Source organism: Haliaeetus albicilla, chromosome 2 (genome assembly GCF_947461875.1).
Source record: "Haliaeetus albicilla chromosome 2, bHalAlb1.1, whole genome shotgun sequence".
NCBI lineage: Eukaryota > Metazoa > Chordata > Aves > Accipitriformes > Accipitridae > Haliaeetus > Haliaeetus albicilla.
In genome coordinates, this window is record NC_091484.1 from 787,303 (window position 1) to 808,430 (window position 21,128).

Genomic DNA, 21,128 nt, shown 5'->3' on the forward strand with positions numbered 1-21,128 from the left:
GGTTAATTTAGGCACTGATTACAGCAGTAAGTACAGGAGGGACCCTTGCAGATACTGGGGTCTTCTCCAGCCAGATGTGCACTTCCTTGTCAAAGAGGCCAGCCCAGATGGAAGCCAGCAGACCACATTGAAATGCTTCTTTGTTTTTGTTTTACTTTTTTTTAAACCTTTTTTTTCTTCTGTTTTTGCAGCTTCATCTGTCAAAAGCCTGATTTAGTTTGTTCTGAGCTTATCAGAGGAGCCTTCTGCTGATGTAAGATCCTGCTTGCTCAGTTTGGTTCAGCATTATTAGGGATAGTCAAAATGGAACTTGCAGCAAAAAAAGCTTCAGATATAATCATAGAAGGACTGATACTGCTTTGCGTCCTAAAAAGTGCAGCTGTCCCTGACCTGAGTCCCTGCACTCACAGGGCAGCTGTTCATAAGACCTTTGCTTCTTATCATGTAAGCAAGCTTTAATCCTCTGCAAGATTTTGCCCCACGCCCAGCAATTAACTTCCTTCACTTACTCTGAAGGACCTTATGAAAACATGCTTGAGCGCGCCGAGTTACACCGTGGTGTCCGTCCCTACCCAGACCCCTCCAGAAGCTCTGAGGGGCCCAGGGCCGCGCTCCCTGCTCTGAGCTGGGATGTTTGCCATGGCTGGGTTGCAATCCCAGAGCCATCACTGCTGTGTTCTGCCTGTCTGGCGGGAGGGACCTGGCCAGGGGCGGCAGGAGCTCAGTGGGGGCTGCTTCGCTGCCCAGCGCTGTGTGGGGATCGCCCCCCGTTTGTGCAGCCGGGGTCCACCAGCAGCAACCCAAGAGCCGGCGTTGCAGAAGGGTGCAGGACACAGACTCGTGTGCCGCTGCCTCCTCCAGAGCGGCTGCTCTCTTGAGTGGGACGAGGCTGTCGTTGCACAGGGTAATCCTTCGTGCTAAACGATCCCACAAACTTTGCGTGTGGTGCAACACTGCATAAAATGAGGAAAAGCTGGCATCACCTCCCGCCTTCTGCTCTCGGGAAAACAAATGCTGTTGCTGCAGGGTTATTCCCAGGGTGTTTGGAGACGCTCCCAATTGCCAAGCAATGCTGTCTTCCACAGCAAGAGGAGGCGGCTGCCTGTGCAGATGGAGGCACCCCTCATTTCTAACCTGTGTGTGTTTTAGTGCCATCTCCCTTCCTTTGATTTCTCCCCCCACGCTTTCTCCAGTCCATTGAGTGCCCTGGGTTCACTCACCTTCGCCCTCTGCTCTCGTGGGTTCCCTTGCTGCATCTTCCTTTGTCCCCCTTTTTGCCTCCCTCTCGTGTGTTCACCCCTCTTGTACTTGTGTCTACTCCTCCATATAAATATCAGTAGTGACAAACTGCTACCACCAGCCCATCTGTTTCTTTGTACAAATTTGTAGCCAGTTTTGAAACGTGATTTATAAATATTGCTTTTGCAGCCAAGGAGTGACACTGATGGATGTCAGCACAGATGGATTCGCTAAGCTCTTGCTTAAATCCTTCTTTCTTTTGCTTTGCACCTCCTTCCCTCGGCTCCTGCAAGGCAGCAGAAAGCCACCTCGGGAGGGTGACTTGTCCTCAGCACGGCAGGGACCAGCATCCACTTGGGAATGCTCCCATTGGAGTTCATCAGGCAGGGCAAGAGCACCTGGCTGCAGCAGGGCTGGCAGGTGGGGAGCCTGGGTGGCTTTGGCCAGCAGCGAGTTCGCTGCGAGCTGCCGGAGAGGTGTCCGAGGCGCCGAGCTGGCCGCGGCGTTGGGGGGCTCCTGAGAGCGCAAGGGGTGGCTGCTCGGGCAGGCGCCTTGCTGGCAAAACTGACCCAGCAGGAGGCTGGAGAAGCAGAACGAGTGAGGGTCTGTTAAAGGTTAAAGCGCAGAGCCCCATCGCGTAGGTGGAAGCAGAGCCAGGCGGGGTAGCGCGGGAGGGCAGGAGAGGATGCTGAGCACTGCCTAGGCTCTTCTAGAGCTCCTTGTGGGCAGCGTCAAGGAAGCCTGCGAGCATTTTAGGGAAAGCCCAGGGTGATTGATGGGGCAGCCTGTCCATCAGATGAAGAGCTTGTGGAGTACCCACTAGTAAGCGGGCATACAGCAGCAGTCACAGGACAGGTCTGCTGCAGCCTTGTACTGCCACGATACAGTCACGACACTGCCGTGTGCCCAAGCCCTGCTGGGTCAGGGCACACTGCAGCCAAAACTGCACAGTGGGGATGGCCCTTGCAAAGTGCCTGCAGCCCTGCTCGTCCGCTCCCAGCAGCACACAGAGCTGCCTTGGCTCTGATGGTCCGGGTCAGAGCTACAAGAGCAAAAGGTGACCCTGCAGGAGACTGCATTAGCTGAATTATAAGCTGGTTTGCAGGAGTCCAGCTTTTAGAAACTGTGCCGTTTCCTACTGGTGTCTCTCTTTCCTCGCTTTTGCTCTGTCCAAGGGGGTGCTCAAGCACTTCCTAATTCATCAGACAAGGAATAAATGTCGTGTCATAACAATGACCATGATCCAAAAGGAAGATGCCCAGCAAATGAAGTGTCTAAAGGAAGAGAGAGAATTGGAAAAGCTGACCTCACCCAGGTCCAACTGGTGCCATTCCAAAGGCATTCACTATCCTCTGCCTCCTAACTCGCCTTTTGCTGGGTCTTTCTGGCCTGAGAAAATTGATTACAGAAGGATCAAAGGCAATTAAAGCCTGAAATCATACTCTCCAAGAAATACTAATTGTGTTGGAAGGGATGGTAGAAAGCATCCAAGCCCAGTAACCTGGAAGGGGTGCTAGATAATATGGAGTGACACATGGAGCTACTGACTCCAGAGCTCAAGGGCTAGGCAAGCAGATGTCTGAACTCTCTGCAGGTCTCATTAAGAGCATGTAATGGGTGATAGAAGATCTGAAAATCATAACAATCAAAAGCAAAATGTTAGGATTCAAGGATTGCCTCAGGATAGAGGAAGCCTCCTCCAGCCCCGCAGGGATGCTGTTCTCAGCACGAGCAGCGCAGATGCTGATCTGACGGGGAGGTGAAAAAGAGCATTGAATCTCCACGGGGGCTGAGCAAAAGGCAAACGAACAGCAGTGGTGCTGTGGCCCGGCACCCAGAGAACTTGGGAGAAGGAAGAGGCAAAAGGGAGAAGTTGGATTTTTCTCCTACCAGCTGCACCCACCTGGGGCTGCTGGGGGGGGGTCTGCTCCTTTTGGGCAGCTCTGGTGGCCACGGGTCCAGCCAGGAACTGTGTGCATCTCCCCGGAGCTGGCATGCCTGGGCACCAGAGCTGCAGAACAGCTGCCAGAGAAGGGGAAGGCAGACACTCGCAGGGCCCTGGGAGTGTGGGCAGGGATGTCGAAATCCAAACTGAAGGTAGCTTGCTCCGTTCTGCTTTCCTAGCGCTGTTTGAGATTGAGTTATGAGAAGGATTTATTAGTTCTGTCTTTGAAGCTGGCAAGAGCCTCTTTGGAGAGGGAGTCTGAGAGACTTAATTATTTTATTATTCCTAGTGATGTTATGTTACCACCAGAGTATATTGCGTTCCTAAACTTTCCTCTTACAGCAGTATTGACGCGTCCCTGCACGCTCGACTCATGTTGGTTTCTGCCTTGTCTGGTGACTTGCTCCTCAAGCTGGCAGAGGTGTCATCTCCTGTCCATCGCACAAGGTGATACCGTGCGACCTGGGATAACATCACTGTGTGGTCAGGGAGAGGGTGGCATAGGAAACCTGCGGAGGACATGTCAGTTTGTGTAGCAAGATGGCAATGATAGTAAATGGTTTGGCTTGGGGCTTCAGAGAACACCTGGCACAACCTTTAGGGTGATGTGACCGTAGCACAAAGTGCAACTCCGTGAGGACTGGGCAGGAAAACATAAGTGTGGAGATCTGTGCAGGAAAGCTGTGGATTAATGTCTGCTCAAATTTCAGTACCACCTCCTAGGAAACACTGCTGCTCAACCTTGTGACCCCAAAAATGGACTTAACAGAAAGCTGCTACAGAGGAAGAGACACAAGAGGCTGCAGGGCTGGGTCTGCCCGGCTTTTCTTTGCAACTACTCGAGCTGTGCCAATACAAACAAATCTACACCAAGACACGCATCCTGAAGCAACTGCCTTGGGTCAGCTGCATGTAGAGATACAACGGTACCAAGAGAAATTATATTGTTTTGTAGGAGGTTGCCTCAGATGCATTTTCCAGGGTATGTTTTCCCAGATCTGGGCAAAATTTTCTTCACTTCTACAGTCAAATAGTCTACGTTGCATGGCAGCAGCACTGCTTTTTCTGGAGTATCTTGGAAGGGAACACAGAAGAAGTTTGCAAGTAACAGGGGTGTAAACACCCAACAGAGAAAACAGTTGTCCAGGGTGCCTGGGGAACCATGGGCACAGTGGGTGGGCAGCAGGGAGGTAGCTGGAGCCCTCACAGCGCCTGGAGGGAGCTTTGGCTGGGGTCTGGCTGTCCAGCCTTGTCGAGCAATGTCGTAGGTGTAGATGTGAAATTTCTGTAGATCTCCTTCCTGTAGGAAGTGCTCATGTCACCCTGTTTGAGAGAGAAAATGTAGTTTCATGATGTTTGAAATAGTGTTTTGTAGTTGTGATTTTTGTCTCTCTCCATAGCATCAAGTTTTGGATTACAGAGCAAGACCTCAGCCCTTTTCTGAGCTGAGGTTTCTCAGAGCAGAGCTGTCTGTTATGCTGCTGATATATTTAAGTACTGGCTGCTTTATTTTGACTTTGTGGGTTCAGCAATGAAAATATTTCTCCTTCCCATACCTGGAGGTGAGGGGGCTCAGCGGTGCAATGTGCTGTCTGAGCAGTCTCAGCTGAGCTGAGGTTAGTGGCTGCCTCTCTGCAACTTGCACATGTATTTCCCCTTGATTTCTAGAGACTGTTTCTAAAAATACAGTGTGCCTTGTGGCAGGTCCCTAACAGGAGCTGGAGCTGGCTGTAAACAGAAGGGGAGTCGCCAGCCTTCTGCTGCATTTCTAGACAGGTGGGGAGCTGGTGCTACGCCTGCATTTATGCAGCACTGAAGGGGTGCTTGCCTGGGTGGCTGGGAGAGCTCCCAAGCACAGCGTTTTATCGCACCTGGGCCAGAGATGGGCTGAGCAGCACGTGGAGGTACAGGGCGGTGTGGACGGGGATCCTCTGAGCCAGGGTCTGGCCACAAGCTCAGGCTGGTTAGTTGACTGGTGTGATGGTGCCAGCAAAGGTGACCTTCCTGGGCTGAGGGCCAGAGCCTTGCTCGATCACAGCAAGTTGGTCTGTCCCCTTTGTCCTGTGGCTTCATCTCCACTGGATCCAGATGCCCGAGGCTTATGTTTAGCTGGGCTAGCTAGGAGTTAGTCCTGGCCTTTTGCTGAGATGGTGCCATTAATGTTGTTTATACCTCCCTGCTATGCTGCAGCAAGCTGAGGGAGCAGCACCAAATGAGATCTTGTTACCTTTGTGCAAATGATTAGCATAACAATAATTTTTTTCCTAGCTCATCCTTGGTAGGCAATAGGCAGCTTCTCAATAGACTCAGCTGCCGGCAGGCTGCCACACTTGCTTCAGCCTCCCTGCTGCCTGAGGGGCTGGTGCTTCTCTGCTCCTCCTGACAGCTCTGCCAAGTTGCCTCTGTGCTGGTGCCACATGCTGCTCCAGGAGTCTCAGCCCCAGTGGCAGATGTCCTGCAGGACCAGGTGGCTGCCCAGGCAGAGGGTCGGTGGTCCCTGCCTCGTGTACAGAGAAGCCGGGCAATGCGTGTGGTGCAGAAAGATCGTGCTGTCCGCTGTGGGCAATCCCCTCCATTGGCTGGGGATGCCGCAGCACTCGAATCATGTCTGACTCGAAGCATAGGTCGGTGCTGGGTGCTGCAGCCTTGCAGGCAGAGTGCTGACACTGCATGCAGTATCTCCCTTCTGAGGCAAACTGTCCCCAGATCAACTCGTACAAGCATTTGCCTTATTGCTGTCTTCTGCTCTGTGCTCCTGAGGATGTTGCCTGCCTGAAGTCAGCTGCTGTGAGCAGGGATGAGTGTGGTTACCTGGAAAATTCCCTTAATGGATAAAAGATGCTACATCCAAAGGAAGAGTTTTTTTCTAGTGACCTGCAGCACAGTTCTGTATGCATGAATAAGATCTGGTTTTGAGTATCACCCTTGTGGCACTCAGTGCAGCCTCCAAACTTTGGCTGGTGTGGTCTTCTCTCCAGTGTCCTTGCCTTTCCCATGTTGAGATCGTCAAGGCAGACCTGTGCTCTCAGGTGAACTGGAAGAGATTACTTTTTCCCCATCTCCTTTACGCTGGAATACCAGCCCTCCCCAGCTAGGGTGCCCAAGGCTTTGCTCTCCCCAGCAACACGGCTGTATTGTGGCAACACAGAAAATTCTGGTGGGCTGAGTCCAGAAACGTGATGCTAGGAAGCAGCAATCTGGTATTTAGCACCATGACAGCTGAGCGCTCTTCTGGGCACAAGCCCGTGCACTGCTGCCTCCCCTCTGGGCACAGACAGCCCATCTTCCTCGCTCTTGCTGTACCTCGCCATGCTCGCCTCCAGCACACTCTGGGTGGGCTTTGCCTCTGCACCTGTGTGTCAGCATGGGGGGGTGCAGATTGCCCCAGGTCCTCCTCTCCCAGACTGCCCTGAAGCAGAGACCAGCCTTGCCCTTACTTGCCCTTTGCTGGGGTTGGTTGCAGCAGTCCAGCAGGTCATCTGTGCCTTTGCTGGCAGAGCTGGCTGAGGGCTCAGCACTGGGATCCTGGCAGACTCTGCCCAAACTGCTTTGCCCCCAGCCCCAGGGGGGAGATGGGCTCTGTGCTCTGCTCTACCCCGGCTGCTGCACAGTGCCCCCAGGATCTGCCCTGCTTCCCGTCTGGCCAGTGGATCTTCCCTGTCCCGTGGCTCAGCGTGTGCCTGCCCCTCTGCTCTGCTCTTGGCTCACCTCCTGTCCCCGCCATGCCCCGTGTGCTCCCATGCAGCACCCAATCCATACAGCAATTTCCGTGGTGGCAGGCAGCCCAAGAGCCAGAATTAGAATAGATGTCTTTTCCGATCGAAGAGCTGATTGATACAGAAAGGGGCTAGTCCGGCATAAATCAGGTGCAATGAAGAGAGAGTCTGTAGACAGCAGCACCTTGCTGTGAGCAGACCAATCTACGTTTTATTAGATAAAGACTGCAGACAGTCGGTAGCAACTTCTGACATCTGGCCACAATTGTTCAGCTACTATTCAATCCCTTCCTGCCTGCTCTGCTGCTGGCTGGCAGTGAGTAGCACACATGAGCAGGGAGCCAAGCTGATTTTCGGTCCCTGTTCATACCCTCCCTGCTCCAGGTCATCTGGGCGCAGATGCTGCTTGGGTTTATCTCTGGCACCAGGGCCCTGGAGGGTCCCGTGAAGTGGCTGTGTTAATGGGATCGTAATGGGTTATGCTGTGCCGGCTGAGCCCCTGAAACAGCAGGGTTTGAGCAGATGGGGAGGAGGACGGCTGGCTTGGCTGGGAGGCTTGGAAGGAGCTCTGCCTGCTCCTTCAGGAGTCACAAAGGATCCTAGGGGTATTTGGCCCTCCAGCTGAGGCAGGACCCTTCACCCGCAGCTCTCAGGTTTGGAAGCAGTAACTGCTTTTGCAGGTTCAGTGCCACCTGCAGAGCCCCATCTGCTCTGGTCTCCATGTCAGCAACTGATTTTTTATCCTGATTCCTTCTCTGTACCGCTCTCAGAGGTCTTCCGGAAGGTTTTTTCCCTCTCTCTGCTCCAACTTCATTGTTTGTCAGCGTGGCTCAGACACCCGCGTGCTGTTGCTCCTGTGTTGGGTTTGCCATGCCCTGGGCACACTGGCAGGTGAGACGCCGAGCTGGCTGCCTCCGGCTGCTTGGGCTGCTGAGGGGCTGTGGTGCAGGGGACCCACAGGCTGGGTCCCTGCTCGCCCGTGATGGAGAGGAGGGAGGCCCCGTCCCCTCTTTGGGCGGTTGCTGGAGTTGGCGCACGAACAACTGCTGTTCGTCTTGAGCACCGAGGAGCTCACAGTGAGTCCCGCTGGTCATGCCATGGGACTGACTTTGCTGTGGGTTTACTTGTTCTCTGCAGACAACACGGCTGCGGTGCACACGCAGAGAATGGGCTTCAATCGCCAGGAGCAGGACGTGTACTTGCTCCCCATTTTGGTGGTGGACAGTGGCCCCCCAGCCCTCAGCAGCACGGGGACTCTGACCATCCGCATCTGCGGCTGTGACAGCAACGGGGCCATCCAGTCCTGCAACAGCACAGCCTACATCGTGTCAGCGACGCTGAGCCCCGGCGCCCTCATCGCGCTGCTGGTGTGCATCCTCATTCTGGTTGGTGAGTGCCCGCCTGTCCCCCGGCCTCCTCCTGTCCTGTCCCGTCTCCTCTCCATCCAGCATCACACAAACGAGCCCAGGCGGTTGCTGTAGGCACGGTGCAGGCTCCTCTGCCGCCTGTCTCCCTGCGTGTGGGGCAGAAAGCCCGGCCCCTGCCCGTGGGGGACCATCGGGGAAGCTGCCGTGTTTGCCCCTCGGCTGAGCAGGGCAGCCAGAGCAGGGCTCCCTGCGCGCAGGCAGGCGTGCTGCCGCCCGGTAGAAGCTGGAGAGCCGCCGGCTTGCTCCCCACCTCAACGAGCAGGAGCCGAAAGCTGCTCGCTGGCTGCCATGCGGTGCCCGCAGCAGGCATCTCGCAGCAGATGGGGCACGTGTGTGTCCCAGCGCGGTGGCCACAGGCGGCAGGTGTGGGGTGCGCAGTTGCGCTCTTACCTAGGAGCGCTGGCAGGGTCAGCGTTAGAGCGTGTGTGAGCGTGTGGGCAGGACGGGGAGCTGCGGTGCATGCAAAGCAGAACGTTGCCCGGGTCGGGACCTGCACCCTGGGAATGCTGCTGGCTGCCACTGACACACTGGCACGAGCTTGTGCTGGGCCACCACAGCACAGCATGAAGGTGCAGGGGAAGCGTGGGCTTGCGTGCGTGTGGGAAGGGGCTCTGGGAGAGGGGTGTTGCAGCGCCCTCAGGTTTAGCATGGGGCGGCTGATGGACGCTGCTGCTGAAAGCCCTCCGACATCGGTGCTGGCTCACAGCTGGCTTCTGAGGGCTGTCTGGACATCTGCAGAAGCCAGCATGTTGTTCGGTGAAGTCTCTCCTTGGCACATCTCTGCTCCCTGTCTCCTGCTGTGTCTCGGTTTAGAAAACCCTTTCCCACAGGGTGCACTTTACACTGGTTTCATTTTCCAACGCAGCGCAAACAAATTTCTGCCTAATTGCCCAAACGAATAAAGTGCACATCGGTGCTTTAAAGGTGATGGGATGAATGGATGATGATCCAGGACACAGCTGCGGCTCGTTGCTCAGGCTCTGTGCCATCTGCTCCACATTCACCCTCCCAACATTTGGCTGCTGCTGTGATTCATGCACCCCCTTTTCCTACTCATCTTCTGCAGAATCCATCCGTTTGTCTGTCCAGCTGTGCGTTCATCCATCTGTCCCTCCTGTCTCAGCGGTCGCGCTGCATGGGAAAGGAAGTTCCCAGTCTGCACTGGAGCCTGGGCAACAAACCTCTCTCCAAGCCAGTGACACAGCACAGCTGCTACTTGATGAGCCTGGCTGATAGGAACCGGCTGGCATGCTGGCGGTCTTGGCTGCAGGGGTCCCTGTGCCAGAGGGTGCTGTGTCTCTGCACCCTGCTGCTGAGCGCGGGCTGTCCTCGCCCCCACGGGAGCGCAGCTTGCACGAGCCCCTGCGCCCATCTGACCGTCTCTTCCTTTCCCAGTGCTGGTCCTTCTGATCCTCACGCTGAAGCGACACCACAAAAGCCACCTGACATCCGAGGATGACGAGGACATGAGGGACAATGTCATCAAATACAACGACGAAGGGGGTGGCGAGCAGGACACAGAGGCCTATGACATGTCAGCCCTGCGCAGTCTCTACGACTTCAGTGAGATCAAAGGCGGTGACGGAGGTGGCGGGCCAGGAGAGGGGGGCCCGAGCGGCAACCCGGCTTCCGAGCTCCATGCCCTCCCGCAGTGGGTGCAGAGTCCAGACCTGGACTTCTCCGTGTTCAGAGACTACATCTGCAGGAAGGTGGAGCAGGCAGACGAGGACCTCTCTGTGCCGCCCTACGACTCGTTCCAGACCTACGCCTTCGAGGGCTCGGACTCCCCTGTGCCCTCCCTGAGCTCCATCAATACCTGGTCCAGCGGCTCGGAGCAGGACTTCTCCTACCTGGGGGGCTGGGGGCCGCGTTTCCGGCAGCTGGCAGCACTGTATGCTGGGCGCAGGGGCGAGGAGGACAGCGAGGAGTCCTAGCCGTCCCACCGACTCCCCACGAGGCTCCAGGAGGTGGACCGGGGCTCCGTGCCACGAGGTGATGGCGCGTGCCTCTGGCCAGGCTCCGCAGCTGCTGGAGAGGGGCTGTGCCGCGGGGCTGGGGAGCGCAGGGCGACTTGCTCCTTGGCGGCCGCCTCCTGTTCGGGGCACCTCTGCACCGCACGGTGAGGCTGGAGCGCCCAAAGGAGCCACTGTGGCCGTCATCTCCTTAACACCAGTCTCCATTAAAGCACTACGCATTAATTGAAGCAAGAGAAAAATCTAATTCAAGAGAGTTTGGAGGGGGCTTCTCCCCCACAAATTATCATTTAAATAGATCTGTTCAGTGAGCCCAGTTCAGGAGAGGAAGAGCAAACCGGGAGCCTTTTGTTGTCTAAATTGTTTTTGTCACTTGAGTCAGAGCATTTGAAGTGCTTTGATTTCTCTAAGAGCTTTCCTTGCAGAGAGAAACAAGCTTTTAACTTCTGTTCATCTTTTCCCCCCGCCTTATGTTTGCTCGCTTTCTGGAGTCGTCCTTCTCTCTGCGCGTGGGCTTCTCGGCAGCACCCGGCTGCTGGCACTGCGTTGGAGGGAGCGTGCCACGCTGGCGATGCACGTGCTGGATGTGGGCTCCAAGGCCACATCCTGCACTGAGCGACCGCTGCGCTTGAGTTCACTTCAAAACACACTTCTCCTCCAAGCTGCAATTGCTTTGCCTCTCAGTTCTTAGACCTTGTGGTTATCAAAGATGCTTGTGATTTGAAGGGCCTCGCTGCCTCCCTGCACAGCGGGCATTGTCTACATAAGGTCCTGATGTGCCCCACAGCCCTGGTGACAGAGGGGGACGTCCCGCCTGCCGCCGAGGCATGGTGCTGTGGCCTGAGCCGCAGAGCAGCCGCGGTGCTGGGGAGCACCGTTGGAGGGGCACAGAGTGGCATTCCCTGGGTTGGCTCTGCCAGCCCCTCGGGGCAGGCTGGGCCCAGGTCTGCAGGGCTCTCGGCCAAGCCGTAGCTTTCTACCAAATGGCGTGGGCTGCGCAGAGCAGGACGTCGGTGCACCCTGGCCTTCAGTGGTGGGGGAGAGCTGCATCCTGGCTTGCGGACCATGCTGTAGGGTGAGAGAACCCCAGCCCCCTGGTTTGGAGGGATAATTCCTGCTTATGCCCAGCTGACAGCAAAGCATCACCATTGGCGATAGAAAAACCATCCCCAGGACATGTGTATAAGGCCAGATCCTGCTAGCGCTGCTGCATGGCCAAGCTGGTTGCTGCAGGCTGGGCAGCGGGTCTGTGACACCTTGGGGTACCCGGCCCTGCAAGAAACTGGCATGAGCTCCCGCAGCAGGGCCGCGTTTGCACGAAGTCTTTGGTTTGGGGAGGCAGGTCAGGAGGAGGCTGGTGGGATGTGCTGTTTCTCCTCAGGCTGCAGATGATGCTGGAGGAAACCGCTCACTGCCCTGCACCTTTCTAGCCTGCTGACTTCCCCTGGGGTAAATTGAGCAGCACGTTGATCAACACGCTCGGGCAGCTTCTCAGGCCGTGCTGGCTAGTGCAGCTCCTTACTTGTTCATGTTGGGAAAAAAAGTCAATTATATCATTGATAGGTGACTGATAAGGTCTCCCAAGGCCTGACGCATCCTGGGCTTGTCATTGGGTTTGTCCTTTTACTTTAGCCACAGACAGTGTTTTCTCTCCTTGGAGAAGGTTTAACTGTAAATGTACATGTGTGTTCATTTTTTTACTGTGTTTTGCTTCCCGGCTGCTGGTGTTGGTCCTTTGGCTGCAGCGCGAGACCTGACAGCGGAGAGGGGCAGGACGCGGCTTTGCCCTGGCTCCTGCCCTCAGCTGCTCCTGCCCGCTGCCACTGCGTCTGCCCACACGGGAGCCGCAGCTTGGCTTTTGCGCTGGGACCAGGAGCTGCTCGCTTCTCAGGGTCTCTCTGGTCCGTCCCCCCCCAAGGAGGCGGCAGGCACCCGCTGCTGGCACCCGCGCCCCGGCAGGCTGCTCATTCACTGTGATGATGTTGGGGACGCAGTGGGGCCGATGGGCTGCTTCACACTGGCCCCTGAGTGCTGGCTCTGGCCACGTTGCCTCAGGCAGGTGATGCCCCGCACCCCGGAGCAAGAGAATGGAGAAAGCCCTCTCTTTCCTCAGGAACGTGTTTGTGTTTTCCCTCCAGGCTGAAGAGCTGTGCCCGAGCCCCTCCAGAGCTGGCCCTTCCTCTAGCAAAAGTGTTGTGCAATAGCAGGGCTCTGTCCATAGGAGATGGGGTCTGACAGGGTATGTATTTAGCAACCCTCCCACCGGGTTATTCCCCATCCCCAACCAGCCAGTCCTCCCCGGCGCACATGCACGCACGCTTGCATTTTAATTTCTATCCCACATGTAGATACGGGAGGAGCATGGTGCCGAGCAAGCCGGCCGCTCCGCGTGGTGCTGCCCTGCACTCCCTGCCCACCCGCACCCGGCAGGAGGAGCTGGCAGCTGCCACAATGTCTGATGGAGTCACTTTGGTTTTCTTTCTCTACCCAAATGAAATTAGGAGGTTGATTTCCTCACCCTTGTTATTTTTTCAAGGTCTTTCTAGGACCTGGAAATAAATTATTTCCTTGTCGTCTAGCCTGAGTCTTATGTGCTTATTTTGTCTTGTTTTGTTTCCTCATGTTGCACTGTCAACGTGGTCCCATCAGTGCCTTCCCGGAGGGACCAGGCTGGCTGCTCTGCCGGCAGGACAGGCCGTGGCACAGCCCGGCACGGCGTGTTCCCTGCTGTGAGCCAGCAGCTGAACTGCCTGCCTCCCGCAGCACGTTCCCACTGGCAGGATGCCGCTTCTCTGACTTCTTCCCATTTTTCATTGAAATACTCATCAGAAAAACCTTCTTCAAGAGAAGGGTCAGTTTTTCTGTCTGAATTTGAAGGAAATGAAAAAAAAACGCCCTTGGCTTTTTCCATCTCTTCAGGAAGAAAAAGTCGGGTTGTGCTTTGGGTGGCCCGAGGTGCTGGGTGCGTACTTCAGGCTGGCTGTGGTGCCTGTCTGCTGTGTCTGCGCCCAGCAGGAGCCACCCCAGCAGCAGGGTCCAGGGTCTGAGCCACCGCAGCCGGGCACAGGCTCCTCAGCGTGGTCCCAGAAGCACTGCCCCTGTGGGAGAGCGGCAGCAACTGGTCTCATCCTGCAGAGCAATGGCAGAAAGAACAAGAGGCAAACTGCACGCCAAGCGACAAAAGAAAGTCTGATGATGCATCCTCGTGATCTTCCTTTCTCAGCCAACGGAGTTCCTTAATGTTCTTTAAAAAGTGCATCTTTACTGTTGTTCTCTTGAAGCCACGGACAGCCTCATAGCTGACCAGCCTACCACTCACAAGCACCGATCCTGGTCATGTACTTCTTCCCAGCTTCAGTACAACTGGGCATTGTTAATGGGATTTATTACCATGACCTGTTCTCATGTTGGTAATGGCATGTATTATGGCAGTGTTCAGTTACTGGCTGCAGCAAAAAAAATATCCCCTTCATACTCAGTTTTAATACTGAAATGATGCAAATAAATTACACTCTAGCCTGACCACAGATAAATCAATCGCTGATGGCTTTCTTGATGGCAAGGGACTGGGGAACGATCAACATGCTAATGGCAAACAAGCGTGAACCTCCTGGGCCCAGGAAGCCTCATCAAGGCACGCAGCTGCAAATCCTCCGGCACCCGTCGGTGGTGATGGCACGCTGCAGAGGGCTGGATGCAGCACACAGCAGCTGGCCGGCACAGATAGAGGGGGACATGTGCTAAACTCTGTGGTGGCATAATGTAGGTCAGCAGATAGCACAGGCGGAATTTAAACCTCTCCATAAAGCGACAGTCATTTAAATAGCATCTTGCCGTCCTTGCTCCAAAACAGGCTTATTGATCCCTGAGGTCTTTAAGCATTTCCGTATCCTTCACCATCCCTGTGCCTCCACTCCCATCCTGCTCCCTTGATTATTCACTAAATGTTATGGAAGAAGCATCTGGTGACCTTTGACGACAGCAGTTAGTGGGATGCTCTAACTGACGGGAGGAGTCTTGAGGCTGGAGGGTTTTTCAGATGCTGAAGGTGTGCTGCCAGACCTCAATGTATGCACTATTTTTCTTTTCACAGTTGCAGCGAATGCCTCTATAGCTGCCAGCCTTGAGGAGGCCTTTTGGCAAGCAGCATCGTTAATTGCCCACACAGCACGCGTGTCAGCGGTGCACTCACAGCTGTATGCTCCAGCAGTTCTGGAGTTGGCCAGTTGCTGTTTGCAGAGAGCTGCTGATGGTTGCTGTGTGTTTGCACCCTGGGTTTTCAGCCCAGGACCTTAGAAACAAGAGCTCTCGTGTTCCAGCTGCAGCCAGCACAGAGATGTGCTCTCTTTGAACCTTGCTGTCCAACTTCAGGCACCCAAACAAGCAGCCTAGTTATCTTGGGACTGTGGGGATCAGGTGGGCTGGATTGTCCTAGGAACTCCCCATTGACAGAGGAAGCGCCTGCAGTTAGTGAGCTCCTCACAAAGGAGGTAACAAGTACCTAGCATTCAGCGTGAGGAGCCTGGGCCATGCAGAAGGATTTGCTGCTTGATATTGTGGAGGAATGGAGAGAGCTCAAAGCAACAAATTGCCAGCCAGAACCATACCCTCAACTACAAAAGAGGAGGATTATTGAGAGCTCTGATTGCCGAAGCATCTGTGAAGATGTTTTAAGAGCTCCATGCCCCCTCAACACAGCACCTTTTGAGGAAATTTTTCTACAGCAACTTCTCTCTCTTCAGCAGTTGCACAGCAGCCTCTGGCTCCTTGCAGGGCAGTGCAAGGGCAGGTTGATCTCCTCCTTGCTCCTGCAGGAGAGGAAGCCAGTCCTGCTCTGCAGACTGGTGTCCAGTGACAGGACTATCTCAGATCCAGGGGCTGATCTGGCTGGCTGGGCAAATCCAGGGGCTGCTCTCCTGGCGAATGTGGAGCGAAAATGCTTCTTCCAGGTCAGTTTTCTCACATCAGAGGCAGCCCTGGGTGTGGAGCACACAGAACCATGGGTCAAGGGCTCCCAGCTCGTTAACGATGCCCACATTTGTCTGCGAGGAGCAGGGCAGTGAGTGCACAGAATAGGCAGTTGCTGGGCAGAGTGGGCTCCTGTAGGAGCAAAGCAGGTGCATGTGGAGGCGACTGCTGCGCGCTCAGAAGGTGGTGGCGGCAGTCGGAACGTGGCCGTGCTGTGCCCTGTGTGACGACATCTGCACCTTCGGGTGTTTCTTTGCCTGAAGGAAGTCTGCTGTGGCCAGCTGCTTTGCAGGAGCAGAGCATGGCAGCTCCAGTGGTGCTGCTTTGTCTGGTGTTTTTGCTAAGGAGCGGCTGCTCCCCGGGTGCCGTGGTTCCCACGGTGCTCCATGTCCTTCCACAGGGCTCCTGGCACCTGCGCGTGAGTCCACCCCGCTCCAAGGCTGAGGCATGACCCTTGCCACACGGGATGCAGCCTGCGGCTGTCTGCTGGTGGAGGATGGTGGCGTTTGCCGCTATCACATGCTGAATAAATCCCGCAAAGTTTGTGCCCCTGTGCTACGGTGGCAGCTGGATGCTGCAGCTCCACTCCCAGCCCCAGCACAGAGACACTGCAGCGGTCACCTCTAACGCCTTCGCTCTGAGCCATGGCGAGCTCCAGAAGGCAAGGTGTCCAAGCCTCCTCCAGAGAGTTATTTACAAAAGATGGATGTGATCCGCTGGGATCATTAAGGGGAAATGAAAAAAGGGCAGTGATATCTGCACCCCCAGGAGAAAAATACATCTCTGGTAACTGAGTGCAAGCAAGGCCATGTAAGCCTCCGCCTCCTGCTCGCGTTGGCAATATGCTGCTTAGGAAGGTGATCACTTTTTCCCCCATATCCTCCGAGGAAGCTGCCCTGTCGCCAGAAAGCTGACTCCTTTAACCACCTCTGCCACAGCTAATATCACAGCTCCCTGCATCCTTTCAATTACCAAGCCCTTGAGTTTCCTTTAGGGTTGGTATCAGAATCTCGCGGCTCAGCGTAATCTCAGTTTTGCATCTCTGCTCTTTGTGCTTAGTGCAAAGACAGCAGCTGTGTCTTGTTAGGGGTTTCTTGCTGTGCTGCAGTGCTCCAGTTTGTGCTTTCTCCTGCTGTGGCTCCGCTGCCTCCCAGCCCATCCCGGGAGTGTTTCCAGCATCCCGGAGGTGACCTAGGCTTGTGGTCTGCAGCAGCAGGTATTCCTCCCCACTCACTGGCACGGACGGGAGCTGAGTTTCCAGGCAGCTGTCATGGCTATGTATTGCTACAGCCAGAGGAGTTAGAGAGAAACAAACCCATTGACTCTTACTTGGCCTTGCAATGTTGCTCCTAGGCAGTCAGTCAGTGGGGCTGAAATCTCCCCCTCATCTTGCTGAGCATGCCAGTGCACTGAGGTGGAGAACGGGTGTTCCTGCTGCCTGCCAGGACTGCTTCCCACTCAGGACGCCGGTGCCGTGTGGTGTGGCCAGGCTGGCTACCAGCTACTCAAGCATCCCAGCCTGGGCTTTCTCCTGGCCTCATGATTCTTTTGAGGATGAGCATGGATTTAATGACTGTTCTCCAAATTCTTAGGGAAAGACCTTGGGCTTTTTTGCAAAGCGGGATCCAACACAGGTGGGCAGAGTCTGAGGCAGTTGGGACATGCAGCCGTTGTAACAAGACAGCAAAGCAAAACCAGCCCGCGCAGTAGTCGCACAGCCCCAGCTTTACAAAGGGCCTCAGTCCAGCCTGCCCTTGCCGTTGCCCTCACTGGTGCTGGAACCCAGGTGTGGGGGCTCAGCATCTGGCATTTAATGTCACGACATTGGGCAGCAAGGAAGGGTAAAAATGGGAGCAGGACCCAAGTGCCTCAGCATTTGCCTCTCCTGGGTTGTGCAGTGTGGCATGCTGCCCATCCACCTCTTCTGCTACTGCGTTTGCCAGTCATTTGTGGTTAGGATGCCAAGTGGTTGTTCTTAGACATCCCTCATCTATTGCCAGCGACAATGAGTGTTTGTGCCTCGGGGATTGTTAACTGCCCTGTCCAGCTACACTGAGGTTTTATGGACATATATTTTTCATCTGTCTGAATTGCTGCTGTAGAGGAGCTGCTCAGGTGAGCATGAATTAGTCCAGCTGTTCGCTGGGGGAGCAGACACCAGCCATTTCTAAGCAGAACGCATCCCCTTAGCTAGTGTTTTAACCACGGTAATTGGAGAAGTTTTAATCCCTCTTCTGCTGCGGGAAGCACGCACTGCTAACAGAAACGATCCACCCCGACTTATCCCCAGCTGAGTCAGCCTACAGCAGCTTCCTCCGCGGTCAGAAGTCACTCACCTTTAGCCAGGAACCAGGCAGCTGTTGAAATCCCTTCACATTGCACGCAAATTAGGCATTGAAAATACTCATTACAGCCAACATGACACGCCTTCATTATTCCAGAATAATTGTCTGAAAGGCTCAGCTCGCAGCACAAGCTTCACTTGGTGCAGAAATGTGATAAAAAGAAAACAGGAAGTGCAATCAATGCTTGTAATCCTTTTAAATAAAAAGGTACTTGCTAGTAGCTGCCAACATCTTTAAAAAGCTGTGATTTCCCTGGAGAGAGCCCTTATCGGCTATGACTGCATGTCATTCTGGCTGTCTGTCAATCCATCAGACTTCAGTGCCACTGACATTAAGAAGCCAGGCGTTAAGATTATCACATTTAGCCGTAATGTAGCACAGATTGTGTTGACATTTGGAAAGTATTCCACCACAGGAGCCATTTGACTTCACTACTTTCTTCCCAAAGAAAAAAATGCTTTGAAATATTTCAGGGAGGGCGCCTGCTCTGCCTGCAGGGTGCTGGATGGCCTTGCCCCCCTGCCGTCGCGGTGAGCGGGAGGAGGGTGAGGACGCACGGGTGCGATGACCATGAGCAGGGGGGACCGCGGCACACACCGTCGGTGCAGAGGGCAGGCCCTGGCTCCGAGGCAGCTGCCAGGCAGCAAAAAGCTGCACTCTGCTGCTTGCAGCTTTCTCCAGAGCCCTTCTGTGCAGCTCCGCAAGGCCTCTCAGCCCGCACGCATCCAGTCCGGGCACAGCTTGCTTTGGAGGTTCAGCTCCCAGAGCTGCTGCCCAGCCCTGGTCTGCGGCAGGGACTGCTTCCCAGAAACGCGGCTCCCCAGTTCCTTTGCTGCACCTGGTGCAAAGCTGACTTGTGCTTTCGTTAGCTGAGGAGGGGTCCCCTGTGCATGCCCTGAGCAGCACTTGCTTTGCCAGCAGGGACCGGGAGAGCAGCACCCTGTGCACACACCATGGGGACAAGGGCTCCTTCCCTCCTCCTGGAACACCTCCTCCCGGGAACGCCTCAGCTCTTCCCACGATGGAGAGGGGGATATTCCAGGCCATGCGCTGGGGGGAGGCTAGGCCATAGAAACAATGGCAAATGACCTGAAATGAACTGATTAATCTCTTTAAATAACTGTGAAACCATTTTCCAGAAAAAGTTAATCTACTCTAAATGGCTCTGGTGCTTTTCCTGGGCTCCAATCAATATGTGGTCGCTTGCTTTTCATGTGTAATTCACAGTAATTGCAAAAGAGCATTTTCTGAAGAAAATGACATTCTGCAAGCAGAAATGCAAAGAGACACTAGGACCAATTAGCTTTAAATCCCAGAACAAGGCATGCTGTCGGATGCACGGGCGAGCTGGAGATGCTGCAGACAGCTCAGTGACCTGGGTTCCTCTCCAGGAAGCCGCTGGAGGTGCTGGAGCGTGTTATGCGCAGCCGGCTTGGTCAGGAGCCTCTGCTGCTTCCAGGTCTGGCTGCCGGGACCATGTCCTACCCCTTCGCCTCCCATCTCCTACTTAGGTTTGCATTTGCCATGTTTGCCCCAGTCTGCTAGCACCTGCCCACAAAACCGGCTCCTGGTCTGCACCACCCCGGGGCTGAGGAGGACTGGCGCGGGGCGGACAGGGAGGCAGGTGGGTGGCTGGGTGGATGGACAGATGTCCCCAGCCTGGCAGAGCTTCCCCAAGGCTGCCCAACGTGGGGTGCTGAGGTGCTGCCCAGCCTCGAGCCATGGCTGCCTGACAGGAGGACAGGCACCCCCTTCCAATGAGTCCATTGCTTTTCTGACATCTGCTGTAAAACCAGAGCATAATTTTCCAGGATGTCATTCTAATTCTACTGGGAAAGCTTATTACTTGTGATTTACCCATAAAAAAGCCTGGTGACTTATGACTGTGTGTCTGTGGGTTTGCCCATCAATCCATCATGGGGGCTGCGGGTGGGCTCTCCGCAGGGCAGGGAGAGCACGATATAGGGACTGAGGTGAGCATGCCACTGTGATTGACACGCTGCTTTTACCATCTGTAAAGCCTCTGACATGTTCCTTTGGCTCGGTGCAGATCTGCACTGCTGAGCTCCAGCACAAATGTCATTAAAACTTGTTCTACCCATGGTACCTATAAATAATTGAGGCAGCAGGTCTGCACTAAGCTCTGTGCTGCAGCTTTCTGCTCCTCCAGTGAGGGGGCCCAGGAAGATGACCTTTCCTTCTCCCATTTACCATCTTTGAAATGAAGGGGTGCCTGGCACTTCGTCCCCACACTCATTTCTCTGCTGTATCCCCCAGGGCGTGCAGAATGCTCCCAGGGCCTGGGGGTCTGGTGTGCTCCCTGCAGTGAGGTGAGCGCAGACCGGTCGGGCTCCAGACCTTGCCCTTAAGGGCAGCCAAATGGAGGGTGGTGCAGAAAGCTGTAAGTGGTGCCTGGCTCCTGCCCCGGGCACTGCTGCACATGGATGGGTGGGGAGTGCCTGGCACCCAGGCAGCAGGGTCCAGTGGTCTCAGCGACCGAGGCCTCCTGGGGTCGGCAGAGCCACAGGCCCTGTGCCGTCACAGCCTGCAGTTCCCGGCTGCTGATGCCCACGGGTCCCCCATCTGCACGAGGTGCCCAGAGCTGCCCAGGGCAGCACCTGCAGGGCTCGCTGCACGATGCATGACCTGCACAGGTGTTGGTGCATAGTAAATACCATCTGAAAGAGCTTAATGCACTCGGATGCGTTTCCAATATTGTCACTAAATATGTGGGAAATTCACAAGCCTGGCAGGGAAATCCATGGCTGAGAATGTTTGTCGCTGCTGTGGCCTTGGCAGTGCCTGACATGAAGCAATCAGTCCGTAAGCACAGCTTTCCTTGCCTGGCCAAGGCTGATGGGAGCATCCCATCTCTGTGCAAGACCCACCAAGGTGCTGGCACTGTGGGACGGTGCAGTGCCTGCCACCCATCCCGTTTATGGGACGGACTGCCTCGGCCCTTCTGCATGTCCTGGCACAAAGGGCAAGTGCTGTCCTTGATCTGGGCTCCTGCAGGCCAGCAGGCATGGACCATGGGCTGGCAGATGAGCTTGCAGACAAGGCAGCAGCTTGGGACACCAGCGTGGGACACCAGCGTGGGACACCAGGAGGCTGCTCATCCTCTGCGAGCAAGTGCCTGTCTCTGGTGAGAGGGGTGAGCTCACGCCTTCAGCATCAGCCCCCCCGCACCTCCCGTCATGCAGGTGCTGGCTCCCTCCATGCCCACGAGCAAGTTGCTTTTTTTTCTCCCTTCTCATGACAGCCACCAGCTCCCCCGTGTCAGTGGGAGTCATTAGCAAGCATCACGTTGGGAACATGCAGTATAAATACCGAGTGCTAATATCACCACTTCGCGGTGCTGGCAGCAGTAATCCCAGCGTGACGCTGTCTCCCCCCAGAAGCCTGTGCCCTGCCGCCCCTCAGCTCCGCCAGCCTGCAGCCAGGCTTCTTCCAGCTGTCTCCCAGCTCCCTGGAGTTCAGGTGAGTGCACATGTGAGAGCTGTCACGGCCACAAC

The 21,128-nt window shown here is 55.3% G+C and overlaps 2 protein-coding genes across 8 annotated transcripts in view; both read left to right on the plus strand.

Annotated features, from left to right (window-relative positions):
* CDH22 (cadherin 22) overlaps positions 1-12,878 on the plus strand; it is an 88,896-nt gene extending 76,018 nt beyond the window's left edge. For 4 of the 7 annotated variants that reach the window (XM_069800676.1, XM_069800691.1, XM_069800681.1 and 1 more), the window contains 2 exons: positions 8,038-8,289; positions 9,723-12,878. In XM_069800676.1, coding sequence (XP_069656777.1) covers positions 8,038-8,289; positions 9,723-10,261 — 791 coding nt within the window. In that variant the 3' untranslated portion in view covers positions 10,262-12,878. The other 3 variants (XM_069800700.1, XM_069800709.1, XM_069800726.1) reach the window with 3 other exon arrangements.
* On the plus strand, positions 12,525-19,664 carry LOC138684529 (uncharacterized). Its single transcript, XM_069778567.1, is given in 3 exon segments — positions 12,525-12,539; positions 12,880-13,185; positions 13,187-19,664. Coding segments are annotated over 3 exon segments (675 nt in total). The 3' UTR covers positions 13,541-19,664.
* The last annotated feature ends 1,464 nt before the right edge of the window (positions 19,665-21,128 follow it).